General features: G+C 35.8%; 1 protein-coding gene across 1 annotated transcript; it reads right to left on the reverse strand.

The window, feature by feature from the left end:
- Window positions 1-959: 959 nt before the first annotated feature.
- Window positions 960-10,117, reverse strand: LOC116297171 (serine protease 23). The gene is made up of 4 exons (XM_031705340.2): window positions 9,893-10,117; window positions 4,332-4,661; window positions 3,390-3,817; window positions 960-1,853 (listed from the first exon to the last, which is right to left on the reverse strand). Exons 1-4 carry the CDS (start codon window positions 9,952-9,954, stop codon window positions 1,582-1,584), a joined length of 1,092 nt encoding a protein of 363 aa, XP_031561200.2. The 5' UTR covers window positions 9,955-10,117; the 3' UTR covers window positions 960-1,581.
- Between the last annotated feature and the right edge of the window lie 2,730 nt (window positions 10,118-12,847).

The raw sequence follows: 12,847 nt of genomic DNA on the forward strand, positions 1-12,847 counted from the left end.
TGGTTGCCGAAACAATGGGATTCTGTACACTCTACTAAATATACCGGCCGAAGACCTTGGATATGACTCATCCAGTCCCTAAAGTATTTTATTCTCTTATAAGGTGTTTTCGTACGACCTCCATTGGCGTAATATTGCTCTTTGGTAGCATTTGGTACGGCATTACGAATATTCTTACCACACTCGTAACACTGTGCTGACGTGTCGTCTTCTATTTGCATTTTTTTACCACAACACCAAAAGGGTTCTGGCTTAGGTACGATAACTTTAGGTCTTAGACAAATTATGCAAAAGTCGTTAACGAACTTCTTACATTCGTGCATCGTATATTTATAAGATATTTTTACCTCCGTTTACGGTACCCAACACAGCAGCAGTAAGGGACTTTTCGCGCTGCCGACGGATCGTGCAAGACCCCCTGTAGGGCCTCGTCAAACCCGAAAAAGCCCAGGGGGGGCCGGGGGTCTATTTTGCCTCTGCCGGCGCTCCGCGAGTCCCCCTTACTGCTGCTAGAATGCATTGATTCTAAGGCACACATTTTCAGCAATCGGTGTCTGTTCCATGCTGTATATCAGCAACACATTCTAGCTTGTCCGACGTAGCAACAGTAACTAGGGAGGTAGAACAATGAATGCGGGATCGGTGTATTGGAAACCAGTATTGACACTTGTTGGGAAACTATTAAAAAAGTATTCGTTCATAAGCCTTGAAAGCGCTTCTCATTCACACGCGCGAAATCTTGAAAAAAAATATCGAGACATAATAGGGTTTTGGTGGACGCCAATCAAAGAAAAGGCATTGTCGGAAAACACAAAGCTTTTAATGGCACGTGCCTATGGAATGTCATGGAAACGCATTGATTGACGTCCACCTAAACCTACTTCGTCACGATGGCAAATTATACGATTTCACGCGTGTGATTGAGAAGCGCTGTAAATGCACACCTAATAAACGCAATGTGAAATCAGAACTCTTTATTAATATACCAATATTTCTAATACTGTAAATTAGACGCGTTTTTTTCCCTGACAAACACAGCTATTTCAAAAACGGTTGGTGAAGGGTTCGTTACATGCTGCTTACTAAGCTTGAAATGTATTTTTTACAATAACTTACTAATTTCTCGCGCGCTGATTGGTTATTTTTTATCATCAATAAGAGGACAGACAGATAAAGCTGACGTCAACGAGCGCGCGCTCTTTCCGTTGGTTGTTTTGATCGCTAAAAATGAGAAGTTTTTATCGTTTTTGTTATTGTAAAAAACCAATTGACATCAGATTTTTATGTGTCTGTCCTCTAATTGACAATAAATTTCGCCATCACATTGTCAAAGTATTATGCGGAACCAATTTATTGTCAACAAGAGGACAGACACATAAAAATCTGATGTCAATTGGTTAAATATTCAGATGTAAGTAATTTCAGCAGAGAAGATTTTTGCAGGAAAAGGTGCAGACAACGTTCAGAAAAATTTTATATCGTTGCGACTTTTCGCTGCCGTTAGTGCAGTTCGAGCTTGTTATGCAACATGCAACGAGCATTTCTTGCCAGTTTTGAAGTAACTGTAGTCAAGATCGTACATCAAGATCTCGTCATCCATCGATTGATTTGAGATATTTTTTTCCTATTCAAATACGACGCTACCATGTAATAACGAGAGCGGCCTCTATAAACTGATAGTTTTTGAGCTGCAGAAAGAACTCCAACAACTTGGTAACCATGCCTTGCATGATGGACGAGTATTCCTGCGCCTGAGTTTCCTTGAACTGCGTCACACTGAGTAATGATGCGAGAGTTTACTGGGAAAAGAGGTTTACAAGTGGACTTGTACATCTTGTTTCTTGCATTAAAAGCTAGAATGAGATAAGTATTTTTTCTTTAATTTTTTAAATTTTTTCTTCAATATTTAAAATTTTTTAAATCTTTTAATTTTTTAAATCCTGCTGATTCGTTCTTTGAGTGCGAGGATTGTGAGCATCTTTGTCGCGCAATGTCACGGCATGTCGTAACCGTGTACGTGGTGTAAGTCAGTACCGTATGCTTCCCACTCATACGATAACCATTCTTATAGGAAGCCATATCAATGTTACGACATGTTGTACCGTGTACGTGATGTAAGTCAGTACTAAAGTATGTTTCCCACTCATACGATAACCATTCTTATGGAAAGCCATTTCAATGTTACCACGTCGTACCGTGTACATGCTGTATGTCAGTACAGTGCGTTTCACACTCATACGATAACCATTGTTATGGGAAGCCATATGAATGTTACGGCATGTCGTACCGTGTACGTGGCGTAAGTCAGTACAGTGCGTTTTCCACTCATACGATAACCATTGTTATGGGAAGCCATATCAATGTTACGGCATGTCGTACCGTGTACGTGATGTAAGTCAGTACATTGTGTTTCCCACTCTTAGGATAACCATTGTTATGGGAAGCCATTTCAATGTTACGACATGTCGTACTGTGTACGTGATGTAAGTCAATACAGTGTGTTTCCCACTCAGCACCATTAAGGCATGGCTCTTTTGAGGAAGTGATGGAAAATCAGTTATTTATTCATATCTTTGACAGTTTACTATGAATCTTTCCCAAATTTGGCTCGTAGTAGTAATTCTTCAAGGCAAGCAATTACCGCATATCTGTTACCATGGAAACCAGGTCACGTGACCACAAGGCCGCCATCTTGAATTTTTTAAACAAATCGTTTGTAGTCGTATTGAAACTACTTCAAAAGTCCTGAAAATCCATATTCCTTTTTATATTTGCAATACCTATATGGATCTAATTGGATATCTTGGAAATTATATTAAGTTTAATTTTTAGAATATTTTTAATTTTTTGGAAAATACAGAAAATATTCTAAAAATTAAACTTAATATAATTTCCAAGATGTCCAATTAGATCCATATAGGTATTGCAAATATAAAAAGGAATATGGATTTTCAGGACTTTTGAAGTAGTTTCAATACGACTACAAACGATTTGTTTAAAAATCCAAGATGGCGGCCTTGTGCTCACGTGACCTGGTTTCCATGGTAACCAAGGTTCTAAGGTTCCTTCTTTTCACAAAAGACATTAACTTGCCAAGTTTGGGGAAGATTCGTAGAAAACTGGCTATGATATAGCCAAACTGTTTTTCATCTGAGAGCCATGCCTTAATGATGCTGAGCACTCTTAGGATAACCATTGTTATGGGAAGCCATTTCAATGTTACGGCATGTCGTACCGTGCACGTGATGTAAGTCAGTACTGTGTGGGTCCCACTCATACGATAACCATTCTTATGGGATGCCATTTCAATGTTACAGCATGTCGTACCGCACTAGTACGATAACCGCTCTAAATGACAGTGTTAACGATTTTGGATTAAACTTTCTTACCTGAAAATGAGAGACTTGTTCTTCGGTTAAGAGGAACGGAACGCATTTCGATGCTTGTTTTTCCAGGAGATCTTGAAAGCTTTATGAGTGCATAGTCATAATCAACATTTGACTTCCGCTCAGTCGATCGTTTTGGTCTCCATACATGAGGGATATTATAGCTGTCCACGGTGTACCAGTTCATATCATTACTTCTTTGGAGAAACCCGACCCTAATGCTTTTGACAGGTTCCTTATTGATGCAGTGCGCTGCTGTGAGGACGTGGCGTGGACCTACGAGGGTTCCTGTGCAACTCCAGGAACAAAAGCGACCACAAGAGATGAGGGCCGTTGATGATTGGGGACTTAACTGTGCACTTACTGGACTCACCCTTGCTCTGTTATCTGCGCCAAAGATTTGACTTGCTTGAACTCTTGAAAATTGTTTTCTTGAAAAATGAACCAAAAACATGACAAACTGTTGCAACAAGATAAAGATGATCGCTTTCGACAAGTGGTCATTATCTAAAGATGGTGGTTGCGCTTAAGACCGATTTAGATGGCAAGAGTTTTTCTTACAACTGTCGCGCGCAACATGTTGGCAACGTGGAAAGTGTGTCACAAAAGGCCCGTCACAAAAGATGATCGTGATTACGATAGATGGACTCATGCTATAGATGGACTCGTGCTATAAATGGTTGCTCGCAAAAGATAATCATGATTACGATAGATGGACTCGTGCTATAGATGGATAATAATAATAATAATAATAATAATATAATAATAACTTTATTAATGTCTCTATTTCTTCTAGCCGGGCACAAGTGCCCTACTAATCGGGGAGACAAATTAATGGGCTCGTGGTGGACTTTTAAATGGACTCGTGCTATAGATGGTCGCTTACGACAAGTGTATAGTCGATCATGGAATGTATATCATTAGCTATTTTTCTTATCTGCTCACCTTTTTTCTATACTATGATCCACAACTACTCTTTTCTTCAGGTCATCACCACTACTTTTGTATTCATCCGGGATCTTCGTAGCCTTGACAACCGTTAGAAATCTTTTTCCATTGGAATAAACAGTATCATAGCTCTCTTTTAAATCAATAGATGGAATACTTTGGAGAATTTGGTCAATTTGTTCGGAACAGTTCATATTTGTATCGATAGTTGTGAGTTCTTCGTAGATAACGTCGCCGGGTTCGGGGTCTTGGTTGACGTTTGCGCTCTCTTTCTCTGGAGCCCAGCTCCACTCTATCTTGGTAAAATTACTATTCCCTGTCGAAAAACTAAAGAAGGACAAAAGATCAGAGTAACTCAAAGAGCTCGACTTACTAAATAGTACATGGTTATAGTATGTTGGAATTCAAAGCAAAATTAAAAAAAGCTATTCTGTTTTCATACGAAAAGAGATGTTTTGGCTGCAATAGGTAAAACATGTTTGTTTAGCTTGGTTTTGGCTTCTAAAAGACTCTCGTTATAGTTTACCACGATGACTCGAGCTGCAATTCACTATGCAAAGTAAAGAAAAGTATTCTGTATTTCTACAAAACGAGATGTATTGGTTACAATAGGTAATACATGTTGGTTTAGCCTGGTTTTGGCTTCTAAAAGACTCTCGTTATAGTTTACCACGATGACTCGAGCTGCAATTCACTATGCAAAGTAAAGAAAAGTATTCTGTATTTCTACAAAAAGAATTGTATTGACTACAATAGGTGAAAAAATGTTGGTTTAGCCTGGTTTTGGCTTCTAATAGACTCTAGTTATAATTTACCACGATAACTCGAGCTGCAATTCACTATGCAAAGTAAAGAAAAGTATTCTGTATTTCTACAAAAAGAATTGTATTGACTACAATAGGTGAAAAAATGTTGGTTTAGCCTGGTTTTGGCTTCTAAAAGCTCTAGTTATAATTTACCACGATAACTCGAGCCCGGGGGGTACTCCGCCAGAATTTGGGTAGGGGTGTTCCGCTGGGATTCTGAAAGGGGTACCCTGTTTATGACAAAAAAACTCAAATTTGTAGACCCTATGACAAAAGATATAATTTATTGCACCGAGTTCCTGTTTCAATTATCATGTCATCTCGCGTATCGTTTTTTTACAACCATAATAACCAGTTTCGGTCAATACGAAAGTAGAAACCCTGAATATGACAGGAAGTTCAGGAAGAACTTGGAACTTAAGTGAAATTGCATACCCTGTTTATGACAAGAAGCTCGAAAAACCATACCCTGTTCAGCGGATCATTCCCGTATAGTCCATATATGCGAGTACCCCCCCCCCCCTTCCCCCCGGGGACTCGAGCTGCAATTCACTATCCACTAACGTTTTTCATTTATTTATTCGAAAAAAATTCCAAAAGATCTAAGGAGTAGCAAGTGTATTCATGATTTTTAGAGAAGACACGATATTTTTCTTTATATTTCTCTCATAAACATTTTATCAGTCGAACCATATTTTGAGAATACGTTTCTCAGTTTGTTTTGTTTGTTGAAGACGAGAATTGATACTTTCCAAACTTGCCCGAATTTTTTTCATGTTGCTGTGTTTTTTCTTTTAGTGTTAAAATGTTTGAATTTTTCATGCTCTAATAAAACATTTTAAATTAAAGAAAGCATGCATGTGTTCAATACTATCTCATGGTATTTTAATAAACACGGTGTGTGGGGGATTTTCTATTGTTTATCATATCTTTAATTTCATAATTATCTTTTTTTTGCCTCCATGAGTTTAGTCCTAAATTAAGAGAACAGTAATATCATATCAGATTACACGCTATTTTTTGTCAAGTAATAAATTAAACATTCTTAAATCTTATTTTTGTATATTTTCTTATTTTCTTAATTTTTTTACTGCATTCTTTTTTTTTTCATTTCTCTATATATCATAAGTATTAAGAGGACATTTTTTTCAATAACGAGCAATAATGGCAAAAAGCGCCAAAAACTAGACTTTCGTATGAGCTTTTATCCCAATTTTCGTTTTGGGTTAACACTCAAAACCTTTTTTAAACAGTTAGAAACTGATGTACTATCATAAAATGCCTGTTTGAAGCGGTATTCTTAATTGTACAAAGATGTTTTGTTGCATTTGTGTTAGAATGTTGCTTTTTCAGCCTTTTTTATAGAAAATATATGGGAAATATGCAAATGAAGGCCTAAACCTCATTTTCGAATAAAATTTTTGCTTTGGGTCAACACTTTAATTCCACTTTCATCGGTCATCTCCACTTCCAAACAAGTGAAACTTTCTGAATAACAAGATTTTAGCCTTGTACAACAGCCTTTCTTCAAGAAAATAGCTTTCGGCGCTCACTGCTCTAATACGAAAAGAATTCTCTCTTAATTATTGTGTTCTTTTTTATGATTATTCGGTTTCTCGTATATATCTTTTTAGATATCTCTTTCCTAATTCGAAGTCCCACTTGTTTTTTCTAATTTGTAATGTACGATTTTTATATTTTCACCAACCATTTTTCGATTTCATTTCTAATTTTTGCTTTCTTCTCTCATTATTCCCTTTGTTTATATTTTTTATTCCTATTCTTCATTTTTGTTATCTTATTTCTTGGTTACAATTAATGCCCACCTTAATTTTCCTTTACATTTCTCCTGTCTTATTTCCGATTTTTCTTTTCGTTTTTTCTCGTTTTTCATATCTTATTACCTATTCCTCAACATCTATTTTTCATATGTGTTATTTTTGACTTCTTCTTCTTCTTTCAAATCCGTCTTATCTTCCTTTTTTTTCCTATAATTTTGAATTTATTTTAAGTTCTTATATTATCAAAACTCATTGTTATAGTATATAGTTCAGCGTTTGTATTGCCAAAATTCTCACTGACAAAAAAGCCCTAAATAATAAAGGCTTTATGCTAAACATAGCTAACAAAAGGAAGCTATTTTCGCCCACGGTTTCCTACCTATTATTTCAAACTCTAATATCACCGGTAATTCAGAGTACAATATCTCAAGTTAGCAACTGTTAGCTTCACTTGGGGGCGAAAGGTAATGAACGGATAATTCATACTTTAGCAAATCATTTAGCTTTGCCTAGTCGGTTCATGGTCAACGTAGGTAGACAAAAACACGATAACAACTGTGACGTGAAGCTTGTATAGATCTAATTTTAAATCTTGTAACATCCTATGATTATAGAATATCGAAAACTTACATTGAATAAATAAATAAATGTGTGAGGACAAAGAGGATCAAACTATGGACTTCTTGCTTAGCAGGCAGCATACTAACCATTCAAGCCACACTTGCTCCTTAAAACAAGTGTATGAGGTCACTGAGGATCAAACTATGGACCTCTTCATTAGCAGGCAGCACACTAACCAACCAAGCCACACTTGCTCCTTAAAACAAGTGTGTGAGGTCACTGAGGATCAAACTATGGACCTATAGTGCTTAACAGGCAGCAAACTAACCAACCAAGCCACACTTGCTTCTTAAAACAAGTGTGTGAGGTCACTGAGGATCAAACAATGGACCTCTAGTGCTTAGCTGGCAGCACACTAACCGACCAAGCCACACTTTCTCCTAAAACAAGTGTGTGAGGTTACTGAGGATCAAACTATGGTCCTCTTGCTTAGCAGGCAGCATACTAACCAACCAAGCCACACTTTCTCCTTAAAACAAGTGTGTGAGGTCACTGAGGATCAAACTATGGTCCTCTTGCCTAGCACTAGAATTTGCTGTATTTAAAAACTGCGCATTTACAAGGAAAGTTTAAGATTAAAAAGCCCAACAATGTTTAAGAAGTTTTAAGGACACAAGAGCTGGAAAAGTAAGAGCAGATCGTTTGCATGAGAAATGGAATCCATTTTTTTCCAAAACTGTGGAAAATTCTTCTTTTCTCTTAGTTAAATCTATTTTTTTAATCGATTAGTACGTACGTTTTTAGCACGTGTCTTTATCTCAACAAGCTTAATAGAACGGATGCCTTGTGACAAAACATGTGATAACACTTTATTAAAACGACGAAACAGAGGTTATCAAAGAAGACTTCGCAATCCGCCCTGTTTTACAAAATATATAATATTATTGTGTTAGAAATCTAATTTCCTAGACAAAAAGAAGTAATAAGTTGCTAATTTTAGAAAAGTGGATATCTTTTTGCTCTCATTATTCTTTAAGGAAACTAGCAGCTGAAAGGTTTTCCGAACGAAAATATGATTGACGTGACTTGCACGTGCCAATGCAAATTCCGAGAAAATGTGAGTGATGACGTGAAATTTGATGTGTTTAAAAAAGGATGTATGTAGTTTGAGAGCTATGTAATTTTGAAGTAAATGATAACGAAAAATAGTTTATTCTGTTTTATTTTATTTGTGTCTTATTGACAAATATAACTGAACATAAATTTAAAACTACAAAAATAAATTTGAAATCAAAATAACATTCCGAAGGTAAATATGGTATATACTGTGCTAGCGTTAAATACGATCTATATTATTATTACCAATAATATTATATAGTGGTATTTTATGTCATTTTTTCAAATTACAAGGGCGTAGTCAGGATTTTCCGGGGGAGGGGGGGAAGGGGGTGGGGAGGTTTTCTTTTTCTCAAATTACAAGGGCGTAGTGAGGATTTTCCGGGGGGGGATGGGGTGGGAGGGGTAATTTCATTACGTTTCTTTTTTACGAAAGATAGATTCTAAAGAGCCGCCATTTTGTTAATTGCCACAAAGAGAGGTAAACACGCAAGGTAAATTTATTTCAACTTAACCTAAAATAGTGCTAGTTATTTCTATATTAATTAAAAGCTTTAGGAATAAATCTTAACGAAAGATAACATAGAATCAAAAGATCAAGTTTGATAGACGAGAACTGAAGACAAAGAAATTACGTGAAATTTGGGGGAAGGAGCACTGAAGATAGCCATGATAGTGAAGACAGCAATACACAGAGAAATTTGAGCCTTAATTTAGAACATTAAGCAGAGGAAGATGGTGAAAATTAGACAAATGTAAGTGTGAGAGAGATATGATACACACAGGAAAGACTGAAGATTGTGAGAAACGGGAAAAAAAAGTCAAATGATAACCAGAAAAACTAGCGAAGATAGGAAAAACGTTCAGAAGATTGTTAAAGACACATGACAAGGAATGAGGAGGAAAGGAAGAGTAAATGAAACGGGGCAGATAAGAGAACGACTAAAGAATATATGCAAAAATATGAAATTATGGAAAGGGTAGGCTAGCTGTGAGGAATGAAAAGATAAAGAATGAAGGAAAGATGAAACATTTTAGAGAAAGAGAAAGAGAAAGAGAAAGAGAAAGAGAAAGAGAAAGAGAAAGAGAAAGAGAAAGAGAAAGAGAAAGAGAAAGAGAAAGATGAAAGCGGAAAATAACAAGATAAGAAAATAACCCGTCGTTCTCGAAGATATTTGAACGAACCAAGTACACTTAAATGGTTTTCACATGGAAGTATGATTGGCTTCCAGGGCGAAATTCTCGTATTTTTTTCCAAAAATTGTAATAAACATTAAAGAACTGGAAAGCTTACCTTGAAGATTTGACAAAGAAACCCACTAAACAACAAAGAAATAATCGAATTCCTAATGCCATATTGAGGGATATAGCAAGCGCGCACTTGGAGTCAGTCAGAAATGTTTTGACCAGAATCTTGGCTAATCCTTTTATGCTCTACTTACTTCCTCTTTTAAAGCCTAATTATTTCTAAAACAGGATTGAAAGAATTTAGATCTTTCTTTTAAGGTGGCTGATAGGGCTGAACTAGACTTTGACTTACAATTTGATGCGCTTTTGTGCCCCCATAAATAGTTTCTGTATTTAAAAATGCTGTCAAAATTCTATCTTTAATTAAGATTAACTCTCTTGGCAGCGACGGAACTATGTGGGATTCTTCAACGTAAAACGTTATCAAAGAGAACAAAACAAGAATTTAAAGCGTGTTTCGTCCCTCCTACTTCTCCAAATGCCCCGTTCTCAGACCATGTCAAAGGTTCATTAAAATCGAAATTTATCGTCATTTTATGTGAACTTGTGACGCAAGTATTCAATACCAATCTATTAAAGACTATCAACAAAGGATAATGCCATATGTTCACTATATATAGGTTCTCACTAAAATCGCCCACATTTTCAGCATTTATTAAAACCAAACTCGATCCAAAATTGAGTAGAGGGGTACTGATGAAATCGTAAGAGAACCATATAAAGGTAGAATCCAGGTTGAGTAATTTACGTCAACGCCATTATCATCATCAGATGAATACCTACTATCTCCTGTTATTCTATAATATGTCGAACCAATTTCTTCATTAATTTCCAAGAGCCTTTCCAAGGCGGAAGTTTCTAGAAAAGGCCACACCCACGTCGAGCATCTGGTATGTCTGGTCGCTTTCAAAAACATGGGTTTTTATCTCCGGCAGGAGAAATCTTTTGCCATCAAAATGGCTGTCTTTTAATTAGGGAAATTTTTTAAAAATTCCCTGTATCATGTCCCTTGGTTTTTAAACTATAGTCGGGTTGATTTAAGTTAAATTTAATTGGCGTTTACCAAGTATAGGCGGATAAAGCCTAAATATCTCAATCATGGGATGAAAAACAACTAGGGAAAAAAAGAGAAAATGACATTTGAAAATGTCAACATAAGGAATATCTTTGGAAATGAATTATTCGTTCTATAAAGTTTAAGGGCTAGATAACAGATTATTTAATACAATTTAATGAATTTTTTTTATTTTTCTATTATTATATATATTTCAAAAAAGTTTCACTTTCAGATGCACTTGAATTACTTGGGATGAAGGTATAGGACTAAGAATGTACCTGTATTAGATTGGATTAACGTAAGTATAGGAAAGCTGGTATACCCATGAATTACATTGATGAGTTTAATGTATAGGAAGTAAGAATGTACCTCAATTAGATTGGATGTACATTATGTACTTGAATTAGATTGGATTGTTTCCTGCTAGCAGAGTCTCTCTTCTCTTCCTCTCCCTTCTTTCAGGCGGGGAGGAAGGAGATTTTTCTCTCTCAACCAAAGGAAAATAGGCTCTGCTAGCAGGGAAATTAGATGGACGTATAGAAAAATGAATGTACTGAATCTGATTGAATGGAATATGACGAATGTGCCTGAATTAGATGAAATGAAATAAGAAAGGACCTGAAGTTAGATTACAAAAATTTTGACTGCAGAACGTGGAAAACATGCTAAAAATATTTACTGTGTTAATGCGCATTATTCTCGCTCTGTCCGGCCCCGAGGGGTGGGGTTTTCAAGTGATCACTTTGCGCAACGGTTATTGCTTTAGTTTTATGAACGAACCTTCTATATATCGTTTTATTTGTCATCCAGTTAACTATATTTTTACACTGTAATGCTTCAAATCTCTTCATTTAGTGCACCCACGTCACTCTACTCCATTAGGCGTACTTTAACCATTTAAAATTTTTCTTAGCCTTTAGCTATATTTTATTATAGGACCGAACTAGGAAGTTTATCATTTAAGATTGACCACTATATCCGTCTTTAATCTACATAAGTAATACTTAGTTTAAATGATTTTCAATTTTCAAATGAGGATTAAATCTTTATTTTTAAAGATCGAGGGAAAAAAAAGATTTGACTCGGTTAAGGCCAATTTTTGAAAATGTTATTAAACGCTACTTAGCTTATAAGCTATTAGTTTTTTTCTACTTTTAACTGCAGTTTATATACCGAAAAATAGTTTCTATGAAAAATTCTCCCGACATTACAAGCATCAAATTGGCTTTCCCAAGCCCCGTGAACATTTATGCAAATTAGCTTGCGTAAAGCCGTCTAGTGCGAGTTTCAGTTAAACTTCGAAACGGTAGGTTAAAAAAGTTGTGCAAATACCGCTTTATTTTTGCTTGAAATACCTCACTTAGGCTACCCAATGATTTGTCATTATTCTGGGTACAGTTTAAATGAGGAATTTTGGGTTAATGTTTAGTAAGTGCCTAATTTTTCAAAGGCTTTTCAAAGACAGTTTTAGTTGAGCGAAACTTCAACTGAAGTAAACATGCATATGGAAGCTAACTTTCTTCATTCATCTTTTTGGAATGTCTTTTTTCTAAGAAAAGAAACTAGAAAAGAAACTTTACATTATGGAGATATTCGACCGGATTTGATTAGCAATTTAAGACAATGATTAGATCAAAAACTGCCGTTTTTTGTAGTGGAATTTTCATGGTACTTTTTAGCTTTTATTGTAAATATATGTTCAGTAGATCAACAAGACTTGATGTCCTAAAGCCCTTAAAGTAAATTGAAAGGTGGTGTTTGTCTATTTTCGGATTTTAAGGTCGAAAATTGAAGAATCTCCATCAAAAGTGTGAGATTTTGGGCTCATGAGATGAAGTACCACAGGGGCGGGAACCTATCAAATTTAAAATTGAGGGCGCTATATTTTATAAGTATGTTTTGTTTGTTTGACACTCAGAATCTCGCAATAATTTTATGTTGGCA

This window comes from Actinia tenebrosa, unplaced genomic scaffold (assembly GCF_029948245.1).
Source record: "Actinia tenebrosa isolate PJP-AT-01 unplaced genomic scaffold, QUT_ActTen_1.0 PGA_scaffold7__59_contigs__length_16204524, whole genome shotgun sequence".
Lineage (NCBI taxonomy): Eukaryota > Metazoa > Cnidaria > Anthozoa > Actiniaria > Actiniidae > Actinia > Actinia tenebrosa.

What these genes read in the sequence shown, in the direction of transcription:
- LOC116297171 (XM_031705340.2), bottom strand. Translation starts at nt 9,954, where the DNA reads ATGGCATTAGGAATTCGATTATTTCTTTGTTGTTTAGTGGGTTTCTTT. An exon ending in GATCATAGTATAGAAAAAAG is followed by an intron (nt 3,818 to 4,331) that starts GTGAGCAGATAA and finishes TCATTTTTCAAG; the next exon opens with AAAACAATTTTCAAGAGTTC. An exon ending in AACAAGTCTCTCATTTTCAG is followed by an intron (nt 1,854 to 3,389) that starts GTAAGAAAGTTT and finishes ATCTCATTCTAG; the next exon opens with CTTTTAATGCAAGAAACAAG.